Source organism: Aphis gossypii, chromosome 2, assembly GCF_020184175.1.
Source record: "Aphis gossypii isolate Hap1 chromosome 2, ASM2018417v2, whole genome shotgun sequence".
Taxonomy (NCBI): domain Eukaryota; kingdom Metazoa; phylum Arthropoda; class Insecta; order Hemiptera; family Aphididae; genus Aphis; species Aphis gossypii.
Genome location: NC_065531.1, coordinates 63,880,990 through 63,902,278, shown reverse-complemented (window position 1 = coordinate 63,902,278; position 21,289 = coordinate 63,880,990). Strand labels below are relative to the sequence as shown.

Here is a 21,289-nt window from a genome sequence, read left to right as displayed (position 1 = left end):
AATATAAAAAACTTAATTTAGTAATTTAATGATAAAAAACTCGTATGAATATTTAATAGATATATATTAGACATGGTTATAGCTATATAAGGCAGCAAATGATTAACCTACATACTTCACTTTAATCGCACTTCATTGAAAGTCCAAATGAGTAGCATCAGCGTAATTATAATAAAGGAGGCGAGGCAAACTTTTACATAAAAAAATTGTCGTAATGGATTCAATGTGTAAAATAATTTTTGATCATAAAAACTTTTAGAACAACTTTGTTGGAATTCAAAATTTATCAATTTGAGTTATGACTATTTTTGAATGGTAAACAATTAGCTCAATATGATTTTTGATTTATTAACCAAAATTTAAATTTAAAACTGTCTTATTTCCATTTATAACGTTCTTTCGCTAAATAAAAACTAATATTTATGTCATATTTTGAATGGAAAACGGCTATAATATGTTAAGTTTTGATAGTATTGAAATTCAAAAGGTAAGGTTAGGTATTTTTAGTGTTTGGTCTCGATGTGTCATTGTGTCATCAATTACGTTATCCGTAATACGACGTATATATATAACTCAAGTATTTGTTTTGAATTAATATTATAGTTTCATTTATTTTTAATATTTTTAAATAGTTAAAATAAGAATTTGTGAGGAATCTTTCATTAAACTTTTAAGCTTTTTGACCTACCGAAACATTTTTTTATCAATATTTATAGAAAGAAGCCTTTCTTCGTACCAACTTTGTTCGTCTTTTTTATTTATATTCTTGAGTTATTTATAAACATACGTTTTTTCATTTTTTTTAGTTTTATATTTTTAGGAATTTTAATAAAAATATTTTAAAATTTAACACAAGCTTCTTAATTAGATTGATATAAATTTAGAATTTCAACAAATTTTATAAAATCACAAACGATTATTTCACAATTAAAATTTTATAAAAATTAATTCAACCTACTGCATTAAAGTAAAAATAAATTACTTTAATGCAATGTCGAAAAATATAACATGAAATATGAAATGTGCTCAGTAATATAAGCTGATACAAACCGTCTCCATACAGAATCGTTTACCAAGTACGATAATATAATACTTGAATTAAAATTTAACACATCCATAACAGTTACTCACTTAACAGTTGACACGTATTATACAACAGAACGGCACCAATTTGGCAACTTTTTTAATTTTGATCGCCCAAAAGTACCGACTAGATTTACTTTCCTACTAAAAAAGATATTGAAGTTTAAGATTAAAGCATTTTGTCTACAATATTGTATGTTCTATAACATAAGTCATTATAAATCTTTGTATTTCTTCTTTCAAATTCTAAAATATTTTATTATAAGTTATTATCAACAACCAACGTATGTCTACAAATCAATTTTTTTAACACAACAAATTAGATTAGAACTCAGTAAAAAAAAATACGTTACTCAGTCCATGACACTAGTATTTATATTATATATTACTTTAATTAATAATTCATATAATAAAAAGTGTTGTTTGTATTTAAAAATGTATCATCATGATAACTTACCGATGTGAAATAAATAATTAGAAGTACCAAATGTACTCGAAGAATTTAATACTTCGATACATTTTTTTAAATCTTCTGTGACAATAGACGGCATAGAATATTCTGGAGTCTCGAACGCTCGATACATCTGACTGATGAATTTCCAACTTATACTAAACTGATGAGGGAATATCAACGAGAAGGTTACAATCATCCCGTACGCTTTGTCGTAACAAGTTCCCGCCAACACAACCATAGTGGTCGTTATAACCGTAAATAATACTTCTTCTAATGGTAAACCATTCATCGCGATTACGTTTAAGCTGGTCGCTTTATTCAGATGCCATATGTTCTCCTTCAGGGCTATTCGGTTGACCCATAACAAGTATAAAGTCGGAATCACGATCGCCATGAACGACAGCTTAATGTTTCTCACGAAATAGTTGCCGGCACCGTACCACATGAGCATGATGACCGGGGACGCCCAATACAGAATACTTCCCAAATAGAACGTTTTTTGTCCCGGAACGGCAATTTTGAACCCTACAGCCACGGCAACGCTCAGTAACAAAATCGGTATCCATCGGATCAATTGATAACTCCGTTTGTCGTGGTTGAAATTCAAAAACGGCAGTCTCCACCGGAGACACAGCAAAGCCCAAAGCGAAGTCAACACGGTCTGTAGGACAACTGACAAGTACTCTTCGACGGGTACGTTTCCTACGACGGCTTTAACTCGTCCTGGTGAATACGATCTGGCTCTGTTAGAGATGCTGTAATTGTAACACGGCGTCGTGTAGATAAGTGCTACAGCGGTTATGATTACGATCTTAGACGTCTCCCAGCGATTGATAAATGGCAGTGTTATAAGTGTTAATACTCCAACAGCTGGAAGAATATATATTAGATGTATGTCCGTGTAGGTTAACATTTTTAGCGTCTATTATAAGGACTGAAAAATAAAAAAAAAATAATGTAAAATATTTACAAAACTACAACTTATACATTCAATATTTTAAAAATTTTAAAAAAACAAGTTAAAACAAAAAAAAATTAAACTATAATGAAGCGGTAAAGTAGTAATAATTATACATCGTTAATAAAATCACCAAATCGGAATATACCTACATCATTTGACAAAATATCACGTGTTTCCATTGATAGCTTAAAATATTTTTATTAGATTGTTGCATCCAAATGTGTGCCAGTTAAAAAGAACGATTTCTTTCACACATACACGTGTACACATGTACGTATATACCATTACTATGGTTGTTAATGAAAATTATTAAGTTTACAACAAATCCAACTATTTAATACTATATCAGGGAAAATATCTAAGTTATATATTCTACGTCTTTCTTTATTTGAATACAATTTCTCATAAGTAATAATAACTTTTGAAAATTGGAATTGAAATTTGAGTGAATTTTGAAATAAGATATTTAAATAATTTAAATGAAGATAAAAACCTACTACAATATAACTATGGTATAAATATAACATAGATACTACTGAGAAATGTCAGGCGTTGAACGCTGAATGCACAATAATAAAATCTTTTGTGAATGAGTGACCTTTACATGCACAGAAAGGTCCTATTTATACACCATATACTCATGTCTTAATTCATATAACAATCGAAAGTTATATGTTCTAATGAGTAATCTTATATGTGGAAAGATAATAATGAAATACAATATTAATACAAGTGCTTACAATGTTCAAGTTTCAGCAATCTTGTATTTAATATTTTTTAATAGGTAGTATTAAGTAAAAGTATACGGATACTTATTTTGAAAAGAATTTCAAATGCACATTTGCTTATAAGTAAAAATAATTTCAACATTTTTAAAAACAATTGTTTTTCCTAATAAATCAACTTAAATAATTGTTTTTTTTAACATTTTTATGTTTTAATTTAATCGTATTATAGAACATTTGGTATAATTTGGCATCACTATAAATTACTCATCTTTAACAAGGTTAAATTGCGCTTTTGGTCGGATATATAATATTAGGTATATAGAAAATAAATAAAATTTATAATGCATATTATTATATATTTTTATTTTATGTGATTAAATATAAACTATAAAATATATTATCAGCTAAAAAACGTTTTTAAAATGTGTGTAGTATATTGTATTTATATATATAAAATATATTTTAATAGTTTTACTCAAATACTTTTCAAGACCGAGAATACTAATATTAATTGTATATTTTAATTATAATTATAATTTCAATAGCATTATAATTTTTAGTTTAATAATTAAATTAAACTTGTATTTAATAATAATTCATAAAACACATTTACTTACCTGATTATATTTTTGAGAATTTATATTTTAATTATGTAAAATTAGTACCAATTTAGAAAACTAGTCTGAATGAAAATAATAACACTTGAATACTTTTAGACCATTTCTGCATTGACTAAATGGAAATAATAATTATAAATATACACTTAATTAAATACAATTTTAAAAGTTTGTGAATGGAGGGGAAATTGTGAAAAACCGTTATCAGTTTATATTATTATTAAATTATATAAACGTAATAAATTTATGCTCACGTTCTGTGCTTTTATGATTTATTATAAAAAAAAAGATCGATTTGAATACAAAAAATATAGGGCGTAGGTGAAATAAATCATAAATATTTTATGATTAAGTTAGCATTATTGTCTACAGTACAAAAAACGCTTTAAATTTAATTTGACGATTTTTTTTCATCTATCCTATTTTAGTATGATTGTCCCCGTAATTGTTTTTTGATTATAATTTGACACTTTAATTAATCACTACAAACATAATTTTATTTATTTTAGATTATTAATTGTTTTTATTTATTTTAGTTTCCTATACTTCCAAATTCAAAATTGTACTATTTAAATATAAATCCTATACTAAACCGAGTTCCAATACATTATTATTCCCCGTCTAAATAATGAATTTTTGACTTTTGTTTAGTTATTATATCTTATTTTAATATTTTTTTCTTTAAGTAAATTATAATCGCAGTTGGAGCGAGTCACGTGTTTGAATAAAAATTCTTTAAGATACCCTTAGATTTTGTTAAAAAAGTATTATGATCGAAGTAATAAAACATCATTATAGTATTTATGTTTTACTTTTATAATTGTACCTATAATTATATATTCTAGACAGCCAGATACATATGTAATCCTCATCACAGTTTCATTCTATATTTTCAAGGGTTCCCATCATACCAGAAAAATATTAAATTAAGGAGTCTAAAGTATCTTAGTCCAATACTCCATAAAGAAAATCGTCTTCCTTCTTATACAAAATAAATCAATAGAAATGTTATCACTCTAAAAGACATTAAAGTTTTTCTCGCAATGAATGTTTTTGGGGAAAAAAAACAGGTTGCATTTAAAAAAGTATTTATAATTACAACATTATTGGTGCAAATCGATGAGAAAAAAATTTCACAATAGAACTGAGGTACATATCGATTTGCATGGTAAAATTATTTACGACCATTTGCGTCCGATTTATGGGATATCACTGTCGTCTCAGTCTTAAGCCGTTAAATGCGCGGCATGACTTTCTCTAGAAATAAAAAATCCAATTCAATCCGTAAGACAATATTCTCCATTAATGTGGCAACAACGCAATAATGATCTCTATTAAGTTCTATATTTCAAGTATCCAACTTTTTGTTTTTAATTTGTTTCTTAACTGTATCATAAATTTAGTACGGCGTAATGTATATGCAAAACAGGTACATTAGTATTAATGTAATACTATGTACCATATGGTGGTAGTCTTTCGGATTTAACCGTAAAAATACCAACAACACGTCCAGTATACTTCGAAATTACAAACAAATATGCAAAATTAATAATTGCTACATTATTTATATCACGTCTCAAACTTCTTATTCATTTTTCCTTCGTTCATATTTTAAGTTGAATAAATTAAAAATACAAACATTATTTCTAAAATAGTTCATTATTTGTATGGAATATAAATTAAACATAATGCAAGTAGATGTTACAATAATTAAACATCTCAAATCTCGTGAAAAAGTTTAATGATATAATTGAAATAAAAAAAAAAAACGTATAATTTAATATACAGTTTAAGAGCCCACCTCATCACCACTAAGGATTACTTCTAATCGGTTACCTTTAATAAAAATATATTTGTAAAGAAAATATACTAATAAGTAAAATAACGTAGTAAAAAGTATTAGATTTTTTTCATAAATTAATACAATAAAAATAATAACCAAAAATGGACATCAAGTTAAAAAAATTTATGTCAAAGCTTATGTTGAAAATTATTTTATTTTAAACTATTCTAACTTAACTAGTTAGTCGTTTTCGAATTAATTTGATTACTTCCCTAGTATATATTGACTTTTGTAACAACTTTGCTTTGTTTTCATCAGATGATTTAAAAGTAATGCATCAAGTTATTATAAAAAATCATTATTTTACAGCTGTATATTTTCTAAAAAAATAATACTATAAACAAACAAAAAATACTTTTTCATTCATTATTTGATACACATATTTATTAAAGAAGTAGAAAACTGTAGTGGTAGTAACTAGTCTACCAGTAATTCATATAATTAATAATATTGTGACAATTGAAACTAATTTGGCAAGTCGATAAAAATTGGCTGCTTAATTCTAAATGCTGCGTCGAAAATAAAAAAGTGGGCCCACGCCTCAGACAATAATTATAATTTGATTAAATAATCTTATTAGAAGTGCATTACATTGATATACATTATATTAATATTGATGATTATTATGTTATAGATAATTGACAAAATGGTGGTAAAAGTTATCATCATCGGGGCTGGAGTTGGTGGCACTGCAGCAGCCGCTAGACTTAGCAAAAAAGGATTTCAAGTAGAAATTTATGAAAAAAATTCATATAATGGTGGAAGATGTTCACTCATTCATCAAAATGGACATCGGTTTGATCAAGGTCCATCATTGTATTTGATGCCTAAAATATTTGAAGAGACATTTGAAGATTTGGGAGAGGACATTAAAAATCACATAGAGTTATTGAAGTGTCCTTCTAATTACAGCGTACATTTTCACGACGGAGAAACATTTGAACTCACCACTGATATATCGAAATTTTCTCGTTCTTTGGAAAAATATGAAGGTAATGGTGAATCAACATTAATTAACTTTTTAAGTTATTTAAAGGAAACTCATGTACACTATCAGAGGAGCGTCAAAGTTGCACTCAAGACCGATTTCCAAAATTGGTACGATTTTTTTAATCCAAAACACATACCGGACGTAATAAAACTGCATCTATTGGACACTGTTTACAACAGAGTTTGTAAGTATTTCAAGAGCGACTACATGAGAAAGGCGTTTTCATTCCAGACTATGTACCTGGGGTAAATATAAAAATATTAATTAATTATACTTTAAACAAAAAACTAAGATAATGTTTATGATGTGTTTTAGAATGTCACCGTATGATGGTTTAGCACCCTATAGTTTACTGCAATACACTGAAATAGCGGAAGGGATTTGGTATCCGAAAGGAGGGTTTAACAAAGTCTTACAAAGTCTAGAAAAAATTGCCGTACAAAATGGGGCCAAGTTTAATTATAATATCGATGTCCAAGAAATAATAGTTGATGACAATGGAGTGGCGAAAGGAATCAAATTGACAAACGGTGATGTAATAAATAGTGACATTGTAATCTGTAATGCAGATCTCGTGTATGCGTACAACAAACTTTTGCCAAAAACTCCATACGCTGAAACACTTGGCAAAAAAGAACTTACTTCTTCTTCGATATCATTTTATTGGTCCATGAAAACTGTTGTATCTCAATTGAAAGTTCACAACATTTTTTTGGCCGAAAAATATAAAGAAAGTTTTGATCAAATATTCAAGGATCATACGTTGCCCGATGAACCATCGTTTTATGTTAACGTACCCAGTCGCATTGATCCTACAGCTGCACCAGAAGGAAAAGACACGATCGTAGTTTTAGTACCAGTGGGGCATATATCGGATGTACCAAATATTGATTTCGATAAACTTGTGAAAAGAGCAAGGGAACAAGTAATCGACACGATAGAGAAAAGATTAAAGATATCCGACTTCAGAAGTATGATCGACCATGAAATAGTGAATGATCCGAGAACATGGCAAAACGAATTTAATTTATGGAAAGGATCTATACTGGGATTATCTCATTCATTGTTTCAAGTTTTATGGTTCAGACCAAGTTTGAAGTGCAAAATATTTGAAAACTTATACTTTGTTGGTGCTTCGGCACAACCTGGTACTGGTGTACCAATAGTTTTATGTGGTGCAAAGATGCTAGAAAAACAATTATGTGATAGATTTTTAGAAGGTAAAACTGAAATAAACATATGGTCAAGGTGTATTTCATTTTTAATCGGTCTTCTAGCACTTCTGATATTCTGGTTTTTTTTTAAATTTTAATAATGAACTATGAATTTATTGTATGTATACATTTTATGTTTTTATTATTTTATTTTTGTAGTACTTTGATTATATATTTTTTTAAACTTGAGTTTCATAGCATATGTTATTTAATAGTTCAATATAAATAATATAGGTTTTTTTTAAGTATACTACTATGTAAATTACATTAAATATAATAATAAATACATTATGTATACTACGGGATTAAACGTCTTAAAGTGAGAATGATTTGATTACAGTTATATAAATAATAATGTATTATGTATTATATAAACGTATTGCAAATTATACTCACCGTCCATTAAATTTTAAGGTGTTGGTTAGTTTGAAATTGATTTTTTTTTCATTTGAGTATATTTTAATTTTTATACTTTTCTATAACGTACCTATGTATCATTCAATATTTTAGTAAATTTTTTTATGTCAATTTAATCTTAGCTTAAGTTAATATATTACATATGTACATCTACATGGAAAAATTATTATTAATCAAAATTATCGTGTTATTATAATATTTAATAATTGTTTTTTTGTTATTATTTTTTATTAATATTATGGCTTCAATAATAATGATTATGAACTTAGGATAACATTGTTTTATAATTATATGCATACAATTTTTTATAAAACGTTCACAGACGTCCAAATAATTGATTTATTGTTTTATAATCTTAATGGTAATTTACAAAAATAAAAAGACAGTAATAGATATTTGATTATTTTTATCCTATAATTTTATCATACCCACTAATTATAACACATTTTTTTGAATCTAGTATGAATTTCAAATCTTACATATTATTTTTTATTGATCACGTGTATGACCATTAATTAAGTATAATTATTATTTACCAATACAAATATAAAATATTAACACCTCCTACTTTGATTACAAATAACACTCAACATTTTCAGAACTGATGACGAAAGAAACCCTCTGCAACTCAACAATTATTATTATATAAAATTGTATTATTAAAACATAATATTATATTTTTATAATGTATAACTTCTGATAAAATATTCTGTATAATTTATATAAATAATATTAACTCTATGAATGATGAAGTGTTATAATTTATAGTCAATCGAGAAATGGAAAATTAAATCAATCGTTTGCTATTAAAAATAACAGATATTATCCAGTAATACCGTTATCATGAAAATAAAATAAATTTAAATTTGTTTACAATTACCATTTACAAGGTAAAAGTATTTTCAGCATACTATTTTACTACCTATAGATACATACATTTCTCAGAAAGGTAATGAAATTCAATAATTTGATTTCAGATAAAAGTATTCCAAGCAATTTTCACAATCCATAAAATTATTCCATACAGCTACAATTTATTCTACAGAGTTTCTCCTAAATTTACTAAAAACACCAAAATGTAGTAGTCAATTAATATTATTTTGTCATACTATTTTCAAAATCAGAAAAATACTGGACGACAGAAAAATTGTAATTTTAAAAACCGAAATCAGTTATAGCACCTAAATTTAATTCTCATCGATACAATATTACAGTAACTATTTTAACCATTTGGTTTTTTTTTAAAAAAAAAAATGAAATAGAACATTATCAATCACCGGAATATTGTACATTGTTAAAATATTAACTCAGATTCTGGAAAAACCAGCATTTCAATCATAGGGTAGTAATATTATTGCAATTAAATGCAGAATAATGATATTTTATATTAGTATATGGCTATAGCAATAATAATTGAAGCCAATGTGTCAGAAATCAAAATGTTGCCAAGTTTTAAGTATACTAAAATCTCTATGAAATACCTACGGATATTATCAATAACGATAGAATTTTTGAATTCGATGATACATTATTGTATACAAAGAAAAACGAATCTGAGCGAAGACAATCAAACTATTTTTTTATCCAAGGTAAGCATAAGTTGTTGCCATAATACTACCTAATGTTTTAAAAAGGTAAATTACCCTTTGTCTAATTAGATTACATCTTTTAAAGATAGTAGATTATAGTTTTACTTTGTTTGTGCTTAATAATTATTATGGAATTCTCATTTATTTATTTTTTCAAAATATTTAAAAATCAGATTTTTATGATATTCATAAAATTACGAAAATTTTCAAATTATTAGTAGTATAAAATTCATTAAATTTTAAATTTGTTTATCGAAAATTTAAAACGTGCACATACATGTATGTTAAATACCTCCATTTAAGGAAAAATTAAAAAAAAAATAGTGTGAAGCACATTTTTAAAATTAAATATTAAAACATAAGAGTATAGTCACGATTTATCCTCAACTATTTTAGTTATAATAAATAACATTTAAAAAACATTGATTGTAAGAATTTGAAATATTATGCAGTTACTTCAATTATTAAACTCAATAATATTTTTTCAACCTAACATATACAATATACATATGTATAAAAATGAATCCCTATTTACCTGATATCCTCATCACGTTGAATGGCAGAACCGATTTTGCTAATTCTTTTTTTGTTGTGTTTGTTATCGTCAAGAGAAAGATCTTATAAAAGAAAAAATTGAGAAAGTTGCGAGATTAGAAGAATATAACGTGCTTGAAGGAACCTTATGATGATATTATATATCTCACAAGCAAAGATTTATATTCTTTATAGTTATCGATATAGTTTTACGTGGCTAGCGCAAGAACTAGTTTTACACCAATAAAAAAGATAGGGTTGGGTTATATACCTAGAATAATTTTTGCTTTATTATATGAAGATGAAAATAACTGTATGTCTATTTAAGTTCGCACTTATTGATAGTGAATGTCGAACTGTCTGCTGTGTGTCACTTTTTTATTTGACAATTTTAAATAGTATTTTAGTGTATATTTTTCAGGTGATCAATTTTATAGTATGTGTATTATGTACAATATTTATATATAATTATGTAACAAATATCTCAAAGGTTTCTTATAAGTAATTCTTACTGAAATGTAAAAATCAAAAATATATATAATATATTAGCAACATTTCTTTGTATAGAGATTTGAAGTTTAAATTTTAAAGAAATAAATTATTTAAACAAAGAATAATGATTTTGGAAATTTTTTATAAAAGAAAATTATTATTTAAGTTGAATTGAACATTTTTCGTATATTATTGTTTATTAAATTTAATTGTTCGTCTAACGATAAGCTTATGAAATGCAGATATGAGATATTTTGATATTGGTAAATTAACTAAACTACTAAATTTTGAACTGTTAAAATCTTAACTGACGACCATATTATAAATAAAGATAAATACAAGTATACAATCATGTCTGTGAAAGCTGTAAATCGAGCTAGCATGAGTACTTACGTTGGAAACTATCTAGTATCTACACTATCATAGTTATAGTTGAGAGTTCCTCACTTCTCTATAGTATAATTCATGACACACATATAGCAAGTAGGCCTAAATAATTAAGAGAGACAAAAACGCTCATAAAAAGTATGGAACTCTATACTTATATTCCAATAACTGCTATTTAAAAAAAATACATACGAACCTATTTTTACACTGTTCTACGATAAGTCAATAGTGACTGAAAAGTTAATAACAATAATATAGGTATGATATAAGTAATAACTTACAATATAATAAATTCAATTTCTTAGGCAAAAATTTATTTTACTGTATAACTAATAGTAAAATATACTACTGTAATAGTAATACAAATATATAACTAATAAAATATACTAAACTTAGTAATAGCTAATACTATATAAATACTATAAAAATTTAAATTATAATGACGGTGAAGAAATTGACATTGTTAAAAATAAGTTATTTATAAGATTAAAAAGAACTGTGTACATTTATTTTAAATTCAATATTATATTCTGTTTTAATTAAGAGCAAAACATGAGTTAATTTGTTTAATATCGACTAATTTGAGGGTAACATTATGTTCAATATAATATTTAAGAAAGTATGCAGGGCCGGTTATAGGCGTAGGCGACATAGGTCCAAGCCTACGGCGGCAAAGTTTATATTTATATATAGAGGCGGCATATAAGAAAAAAATTATAAAACAAGAGGCGGCAATTTTGATCTTTTCCTACATATAAAAATTTGCTTGCACCGGTCCTGAAAGTATGTATATATTAATTTATCTCCCTCAAAAAAAAAAAACAACACTATTATATTTAGAAGAAAACAAATTCAAAGGATCGGTCAAATATAATTTTCAAAAGCCACATTTTTTCATAGTCCACCATTGAACGCCATGATGGTGTTTAAAAGTAGACTTAAAAATGTATGCTCTCACAACATAAATGGTTGCAACCCACTACTATTCAATATGAATTATAAATTATAATTATATAGGGCTTATACATTCAATATATAAATTATATTATACAACGTACTGAATGCTTTTAATATATAAGGAATAAATTCCTATTACAATTTTATTCCATTTTGACAATGAAGCTCTAGTCGGATACGTTGGACTAGACTGGATAGCAGAAACAAGCCCTCGATAAATATCAGTTGTTGCTAGAACCGAACCTCTTGTTTCTCGCGGCAAACATTTGATAGCGTCCACCGATTCAAATTGTTGTTTATTGGCCAAGTGGATTATACGTGTGGAATATTTTTTTAATTTCTTATCACCAAGAGACCTTGGTTTTTTTTCCTGGCATAAGATTTTTATTTCTTCGTCTTCGTCGTCCATATATTCGGTGGGTACATAGCACCGACCCAATGTTTCGCTGTCAGTGACGATATCACGGGCAATATTCACAAGTTGCAAAGCCTTAAAATATAATTGATGTTTTATGCAATAAATTAATATGTATAATATCTTATTATAAAAACTAAATACTCACTTGTCCCATTTGATATGCTTTTTCTATGACATAATCATAGTTTTCAACAAGTTCAAAATTGTTATTATCGCACCTGTACATCATTACATAAACACATAATGCACCGACACTTCCGGCCACATAGGTGGAATATAATAATAAATCGTCTTCATTTCTGACTAATCTACCCTCAATATCCCATTCGTAACCTGCAAGTAACTCTTCGAAAGGCTTACGAGGCAAATAAAATGCGATTCTTGATAATGAGCGAAAAGATGACATCTCCACGTCAGTTAATTCAGATTCATACTTTTTCCAATCAATATTCAATTTTTTTGGTTTTGTTCCAACATCATAATCTGATTTCCTATCATAAAATAATTCGTTGATAAAATTTTTGGTTAACTCAAATTTTCGTTTTTTCTTTTCGATATCCAACTCATTATCAATCATATCATCAGTTACACGGCAAAATGAGTACAAAATGATTAAATCTAATCGAATTCCTAAATTAAAAAATATTTTCTATTAGAAAAACATTATATATATAATTTAAAACCCAATCATATTAATATATTTAAGAAAATTTGCATATCATTTAAATAACTCATAGTATAAAAAATAATAAACTCATGTATAATTTTATAAATCGTGATTTAAATATAGGTAATTATGCGATTATAAATTATTCAATTCAAAGTCAAATTTTTATAAAAAGTAATGCAGAAATAAGCCTTTTCCATAAAAATTTAACTTATTTATTTAACTGATTAATTTAATTTTCAAAATAATTTAATAATGACTGTTTCTAAGCTCATTGAACACCCTGTATATTAGATATAAAGATAATGCTATCACTGAATTTAAGAATAATTTTATACCATGAATCAGTTTTAACTATATGGACATATGGTTCACTAAATAAAACAGTGTGATGTATTGACCGACGGTCCCTTACATTAACAAATTTATTTGGAGAACTGAATTTTATCCTTACATGTATATAACGTCTACAAATTCTTACCGGCTTGAAAAAGAAAACTGGCAGTGGTGAATGATTTTGAAGCGACTTTAATAATTTCAATACTTTCTTTTATATCTCCCGTCACGATTTGTGGCAAATTATATTCTGATGTTGCGAATGCCCAGAACATTTGGCGAATATATGTCCAACTAATACTAAATCGTTGTGGAAACTCCAAAGTGTACGTCTCTATTATACCGCGTGATTTATCATAACAAGTCCCCGCCAAGACAATGATAACGTTTGATATAAAGAAAAAAAATGCTTCTTCAAATGGCAAGTCTTCGGCGACGAATATATTTAACATTGTCTTTTCATTGATATGCCAAATGTTTTCCTTGAGGGCGAATTGATCAACCCAACACAGGTACAACGTAGGAACCAGGACCGCAAAAGAACACGGAATTATTTTTTTCACAAAAAAATTGCCTGCTCCGTACCACAAGAACATAACCACCGGAGATACCCACCATAGTATACAGCCCAAGTAAAACGTTGGTTGTCCGGGTATGGTAATTATATAACCTACGACAGTGGCTATGGCCAAAAACGCTATCGGTATCCATCGAATCAATTGGTAACTGTGTTTGTCATAGTTAAAATTTAAGCACGGAGTTGACCATCGGACACAGAGCAAAGCCCACAACGATGTCAGAACTGTTTGTGTAATAAAAAACATGTACTCTTCAATAGGTACATATCCAAAAACACCTAAGACTTTTTCGGATGGATATGACCAGCCTTTATTGTAGATGATATAGTTGTCCCATGGAGTTGTATACACAAAAGCTATGATACTTATGAATGAAATTTTAAAAACTTCTGAGCGGTTGAGAAATGGTCGGGTGATTAATGATAGTACACCAATCACCGGGAGTATATAAAATAAATGGATATCTATGTAGGTTGTCATTTAGACGTTTTACAGAAGTCGAAAACTGAAACAATAAAAACAACTATTAATATTATTTTTCCAAAACACTAAAAGTATACTGCAGTAATCTAATATATAAACAACATATTGTAATTAATAAATGGTTAATTTACTTGAGCAATTTGATTTTTCTTTGGTTATTTATTAAAATATCAAAATTATTTATCATAAAGGAGAATTTATTGTTTAATAATTTACAACTGTAAGCCTTTTTTAAATCATTCACTGGTGTGATAGGCGAACTTAACAGTGATAATACTATTATAATTCACGAAGAACATTTATTTTAGCATTTTACTGTTGATATAATTTTCAAAATTATTTAGGTTTTATTTTAGTGCTTTATTGAATGTTGACACTAAGAATATTTTTAAGTTTTTTCATTATAAAATTATAGCTCTAAAAAATAAGTACACATTCATACGTGCACTTATAAACCAAAAGTATACATAAATAAGTTGTATACAATATGTTTATCCAAATAAAAATAAATCTACATTTAAAATGTTGTAATCAAAACATCAAACCAGTACTTTTATAATACTTGACTAATATCCTAAAAATTTAAAAATCAGTTAAGCTAAAGTAAAAAACTTACATCAGCTTATGAATTTTCAACACTAAATATATTATATAAGATTTTACTTATTTTATTTTGATCTTCAAACTTCATAACATACTTAAAAATGTTGAACAATTTTACATAATATAATAAGCCACAGCGTGATTAACCTTATTTTAAAGTTGCTTACTTTTACTTAATACACGAGACACGAGTAAAATATACATCGAAAAATCAAAAAAATTATATTAATCAAAAAGCAAAAAAAAAAGGTAGGTGATGGTAAGTATCGTTCTCCTATACATTAGGTGCCGAGTTGATCACTATTATAATAAGTATATTAAATTTGAATTTGATGATAATAGATCATTGTATACAACAAAACTATTCTGAGCAGAAACGGTCACCCTAATCACCAAGTAATATATTTATTTGATATAGCTATTAAAGTTGTTTACTTTACTTTTAGTATTATACTAATATAGTAAGATGATATAACTTTGTCGGAAAATATTTCATTTACTATATTATTAAATTTAATCATCATAGGTAATAATATTTAATATTTATACCAAATTATATCAACTTATGTAACTCAAAATTTAATAAAATTGAATAATTTATGAGGAATTTCATATGAAATTTTCAAAATTAGATACAAAAAAAAAAATTTCTATATATTTTTAATACAAAAGAGTTTGTAATTTTTTGTGAACCAAAAACTTAAAATTAAAATTTCGAAAATGTTATTATAAAATAAAAATGATAGCTAAACAATTGATAAAGATTTTAAGTATCCATTATTATTTTTTTTTAAATACAATAAAATATCAAACATTGTTTGAGGAGAAATAATTATTTTACAGGTGAATATCAAATGTCGTAAATATTTGAACTTACAAAATTCATAAAAATGTATTATGCTTTCCGGTAGAATTTTTTTCCACTTATAGGTTGAATAACTACCTAATAAAAAATCTTTTACTTATTACATTTTTAAATCTAAAGGTATAAAGACAAATTTTTTTATGAATTTCTAACTATAAGATAAAATACTAGTTTTTACGATTCTTAAGGAATTTTTTCAAAGTTCTTATTTTAAATGCTTTTAAATAAATGTTGTGACTATAGACTTTGGAAACTTTTTAACTGAGAAATTTAAAACTTATGATAAGCTTGGTTATTAAATGCTCAAACATTTCTACCTAGCGAATACTGTTAATCGGTATTTATAAAAAAAATTCTGTTTCTTATACTCATTAATAGCTCAAAAATAGTCAAAATATTTTGGAACTTTTATCGAATAATGAAAATGATAATGTAAAAATTGTGTGAACATTTAAACTTTGTACGTAAATTACGTATACAAATTGTGTATACGTATCTTAGCGTAATACTGTCGATAGAATTTATCACACACTACAACACATAAAATTGTATATAATCTGAATTCACTTCGAAGTGCAAAAGGGAAAAGATCTTTTCAAATTGAATATCTGTGATAAAATTACCACAATCGTTAATAGATATAATAGTCTTACAGAAATACGTTTTTACTTTGTTTAAAAAATTTGAAAAGCTTTTAAAAATTATACAAAACAATAAGTAATAACAAATAAATTTATTAAAATTTAGACTGTACATCTGTCGAGTCAACTATTTTTAAATAAAAAAATTTTAAATTCTAAATTAAAAGTTTAATTTATTTATTTTATAACATTAACATAGTAATTTAGTAGTTTAATTATTTTTATGGAATAAAATACCTATTCATGAAATGTGATTTTAATAAGTCATTTACAAAAATAGTTTCATTGTATACAATATATGTCAATAACATATAATCAATAACGATAAATAATACAAAAATATACAATATATTATTATATAGTTTTAGTTATAGTTTTATTAATTTAAAAATGTACTCACCTTATATTTTAAATACCTTTAAATTTTTAATCAGTGTGATAAAATTAGGAAAAGAAATTTTAAATAATAAAACATAACAATCTAGTAAAAATATAATAACTATGATAATTTATTTTGTATTATATTATACTCATTCAATGATAAACGTTTGTATGAAATTAATTTTATAAATTATATTGTATTAAATATAAATGCTAACCAGCTTTCATAAACTTCTAAATGGAGGGGAAAATTTTTTCACATAAAAATATTGATAAAAAATATATAAGATATACTTACTAAAGAACTATAATAAACATATATTATATTTTACTGTTTAAATAAGGTGTATTATTAATACGGATACAAAATGTAAAGAGCAAAGGTGAAATTAATTATTTTTATAATGACAAAATTACACCAGTAGATAAACTTTGTTTTTGATTTATTTTACAAAGGTAATGAAAACTAATTTCCGTTATGCAACCTACATTATTTTTATCTATCAATACATAATTAAAAATAGTAACACAATTATAGCACTTACTCATTAGAACGTGTTAAAATTGTCAGACTTTGTAACCACAAAATGTTTCCATATTTCTTGTATTATAGTTTTGTGTCCATAATATCAGTTTGATTTTTTTTTTTTTTTTTTGTTCCGATTTAAAAACTGTATTTTTCTTGGTAGACAAAATCGTAGAATAATCACAATCGAATTATACAAAATTCTTTAAGCAAAATTTAGAACTGTAAATGATATAGCTATAACTATATAGTATAACTAATGACATTTGAGAAATTAAAATGTACTCTTAAATACTTAAATAACATTCACTAAGTAAATAGTAATCATTAATAAGCGAAGATAAATATTAAAGAAATTTGTTTTATGAAATTTTTGTATAAGATGTGATTTAGAATCATAAGTAAAGTAATTTTTAGTGATAAATAGATTAAGGGTAAATATAAATTGTATAGAATTAATTTCATAATAAATTGCACTCAGTAGTGCATATTGGTTTTTGTATTTTAATTTCTAAACAATTTTAATTTTAAGTAACTTTTTTCTATTTACATTTACAGAAATTAAAATGTTAAATAAAGTATAAGTATATAAGTTATTTTTACGTTATTTTTCCAACATAGGTACAATTGTATACAATAAAATGATATAAAGATTATTATACAGGACGTATAATAGCTACAGTACTGTATTATAAGAGCCTCCAAAATTTTGATGCGTTACTAAGAATCAAGGCTGGGTAAGTTGATGATTTTTTTTAACTTAGTTAAGTTAAGTGGATGTGTATGATATATGTGTATCAGTAAGAAAAAAATTTAAAGTTAATTTGATTTTTGATTAACTCAGTTAAGTTAAAATTGAATACATATTTTTTAAGATTTCTTATTAAGTTAAAAAAAAAAGATATTTTTTATATACAACTCTTATGCACTTTATTTTTTACCAATCCAAAACTAAATTATAGAATTTAGTATTTATACTTTATATAGTATTTCCATATACCTAGTATGTATTTCATTGGAGTTTTTCGTAAAACCGTAAAATCAATCATTTATTTTTATTTTTGTTAATTTTTAGATTTTAATGTTAATTTTTATTTTTTCTAAAATGACGGCATCACGCATCGTTGATCATCGATAACAATAATATAAATAATATATACTGCATATCTATATTATTATTGCTGCTTGATATAATTGATTTAATAACACAAAAGTTCAGAAGTAACTAGTTAAGTTAAAAATCGAATTGCTCAGAAACTCTACAGTTTGAGTTCTGAATATATTATTATACAATATTAATGTGTGAAATACGGCATACATAAATATTCTTTTAACAGAATTTTTCTATAATTTATAAAATTGTTATAAAAAAAAATAGATGGCATTAGAAAAATATTTAATATGCAAATAACAAATCATTTTATAAAGATATAAGATTGTGTAATTTGGTTTTTTTTTTTTTAGATTTTGAAACCTTGAGTGAAATAACAAATGTATTGGTTTTACGATAATGTATGATTTAATTTTGATTTTAGTGTCTGTCATCACTCATTGCAATTTGGGTAATAACTATTAAACAAGAATTGATCAAAGAGATCAAAAATTAAAATTCTAGGTATTTTTTAAATTAGGCCATTAAAATAAAAAATAAAATTTGAGAAAAACCATTATTTGACAAAATTGATTTTTTAACTCAAAATCGAATAACCATAAATACTTATATATGATATAGTATAAATAAATATTATTAGTTATTACTTATTACCTATAATATTATATTCACGTAATACAACACTTATTTTTTTATAAACTATTAACTTTTTTTGAAAATATTTTTTTTTATCATAATTATAAAAGCTAAAAATTAAAATATAAAATAATATAATATATAATATATTAAAATAAAATATTTCTAAAAATATTATTTTTTTACTATTATTATTCTTATAATTTTTTATTTAATTTTTTAACTTAGATTTAAAATAAACCAAATTTTAGACTATAGTAGTTTATAAGTTATATGTATTTAAAGTTTTTATGAGCAGAGTAGAATAGTACAGATGCAATAAAAAATGGTGGGCTACCATTCCGCTTTTCTAAACTTAAAATAATTATATAACTGTAACACCTATAAGTTACATCAGCTAATAAGCTAATTAATGAAATACGCTGATTCATATTCTGTTTCGTAATATAAAATTTAAGGTGTATGTTATCCATCAAAAGATTAAAATAAAAAACTCAAAAATATAATTACTTTATATTTAACAATATACAATATAATACACAGTGTGTTCCGTTTTATATGTACCACTAAATATCTCAGCCCGGTGGCCCTTAGATTGAAAAACGGTTTGCTGTGATAGATAGCAGTGTTTCCGATTGTGGACCAAGTGACAAAAACCACGTGAGTTGCGGACGAAATCTAAAATGGTAACATACGAATTGCGGACACGAATATATGATACTAATTGCGGACAAATGTCCAATTATTGTTATAATAAATGTTGCAGTACCTATTCAAGTATTGAAATTAGTAGAATATCATTTATACAAACTGTTTCAAAAAAAATGTTGCCATAAAATTAAAACTTAATTATATAATATAATAACATTAAATTATTTAACAACATTTTAAAAATAACAATTGCTCTTTTGCAAAACACACATATTTTTAATCCCACCTACCGATTTTTCGGTTGCTTGGCTAAGTCCTGAAAAGTGGTGAAGGGAAATATTTGTGTCCCCAACTCAAGTGGTTTTTATTAAAATAAAAGCTCTGTACGCAATTAGTATGATGACAACGAAACTCGTGTCCGCTGTTATGTTATAATTTTTTTTCTATGACTTTTTGATCCGTTGACAATAGTCCTACACCTAAAATTGACCGAGTTACAGGTCAACAGATTTTTAAAAATTTTAAAAAATTTTCGAAAGACATGGTAGGTACACTTGTATTGAGTGGATTTTTTTATGAATAGGTACATGAAAAAATACATGAATACATGATATTTATAAAAGTTTTATTATAATAACGCATAATTCATATGACCTAACAGCCTATATAATAATAAAAAAATTATTATTGAAAAAACAATTTAATTTTTAGTATTCCTAGAAATTTCTTATTTCAATATTCTAGTAGGACTTTCCCTTGACAAGAATATTATTTCTCAAGAATTTCCAGAAGTTCAACACTAACTAGCCAGCTACTACTTGTACCGAAGATAATGGTATTTTACAATATTGTCTATAAAATTCCACATAATAATAAGAATCATAAAAATATAATATTACTATATAATATTATTTTTGTTATATAAAATCCACAATAATATATAATATAGATAATGTATTATGAGTGTGTATATGTGTGTGTGCTGTGTTGTGTGTAGATATGTACAAAACAACAACCATTGAGAGATTATCTTAAACGCGAGAATGTAATATATCAATATTTAAAACATAGTAAATACCGGTATAAGTATTAATAATTATAAATATAAATATAACAACACATTAAA

General features: G+C 25.4%; 3 protein-coding genes across 3 annotated transcripts in view; 1 reads left to right on the top strand and 2 right to left on the bottom strand.

The window, feature by feature from the left end:
- The window catches only part of LOC126548864 (uncharacterized), a 28,042-nt gene extending 18,989 nt beyond the window's left edge, over positions 1–9,053 (top strand). Inside the window, exons 2-3 of the mRNA XM_050199095.1 lie at positions 6,321–6,922; positions 6,993–9,053. Coding sequence (XP_050055052.1) covers positions 6,333–6,922; positions 6,993–7,989 — 1,587 coding nt within the window. The 5' untranslated portion in view covers positions 6,321–6,332 and the 3' untranslated portion in view covers positions 7,990–9,053. The remainder of the gene's footprint in view (positions 1–6,320; positions 6,923–6,992) is intronic.
- LOC114125983 (uncharacterized) lies at positions 1,441–4,509 on the bottom strand. The gene is made up of 2 exons (XM_027989832.2): positions 3,844–4,509; positions 1,441–2,471 (listed from the first exon to the last, which is right to left on the bottom strand). Exon 2 carries the CDS (start codon positions 2,448–2,450, stop codon positions 1,527–1,529), a length of 924 nt encoding a protein of 307 aa, XP_027845633.2. The 5' UTR covers positions 2,451–2,471; positions 3,844–4,509; the 3' UTR covers positions 1,441–1,526.
- A 2,391-nt stretch (positions 9,054–11,444) lies between the features above and the next one.
- On the bottom strand, positions 11,445–17,416 carry LOC114125977 (uncharacterized). Its single transcript, XM_027989824.2, has 4 exons — positions 17,259–17,416; positions 13,834–14,771; positions 12,831–13,315; positions 11,445–12,757 (listed from the first exon to the last, which is right to left on the bottom strand). Exons 2-4 carry the CDS (start codon positions 14,744–14,746, stop codon positions 12,356–12,358), a joined length of 1,800 nt encoding a protein of 599 aa, XP_027845625.2. The 5' UTR covers positions 14,747–14,771; positions 17,259–17,416; the 3' UTR covers positions 11,445–12,355.
- Between the last annotated feature and the right edge of the window lie 3,873 nt (positions 17,417–21,289).

Excerpts from the sequence above, each read along its gene's own strand:
- LOC114125983 (XM_027989832.2), bottom strand. The coding sequence starts at position 2,450 with ATGTTAACCTACACGGACATACATCTAATATATATTCTTCCAGCTGTT.
- LOC114125977 (XM_027989824.2), bottom strand. The coding sequence starts at position 14,746 with ATGACAACCTACATAGATATCCATTTATTTTATATACTCCCGGTGATT. Across the intron at positions 13,316-13,833 it reads CAGTTTTCTTTTTCAAGCCG|GAATTCGATTAGATTTAATC; the intron begins GTAAGAATTTGT and ends TTTTTAATTTAG. Across the intron at positions 12,758-12,830 it reads AAGCATATCAAATGGGACAA|GCTTTGCAACTTGTGAATAT; the intron begins GTGAGTATTTAG and ends TTATATTTTAAG.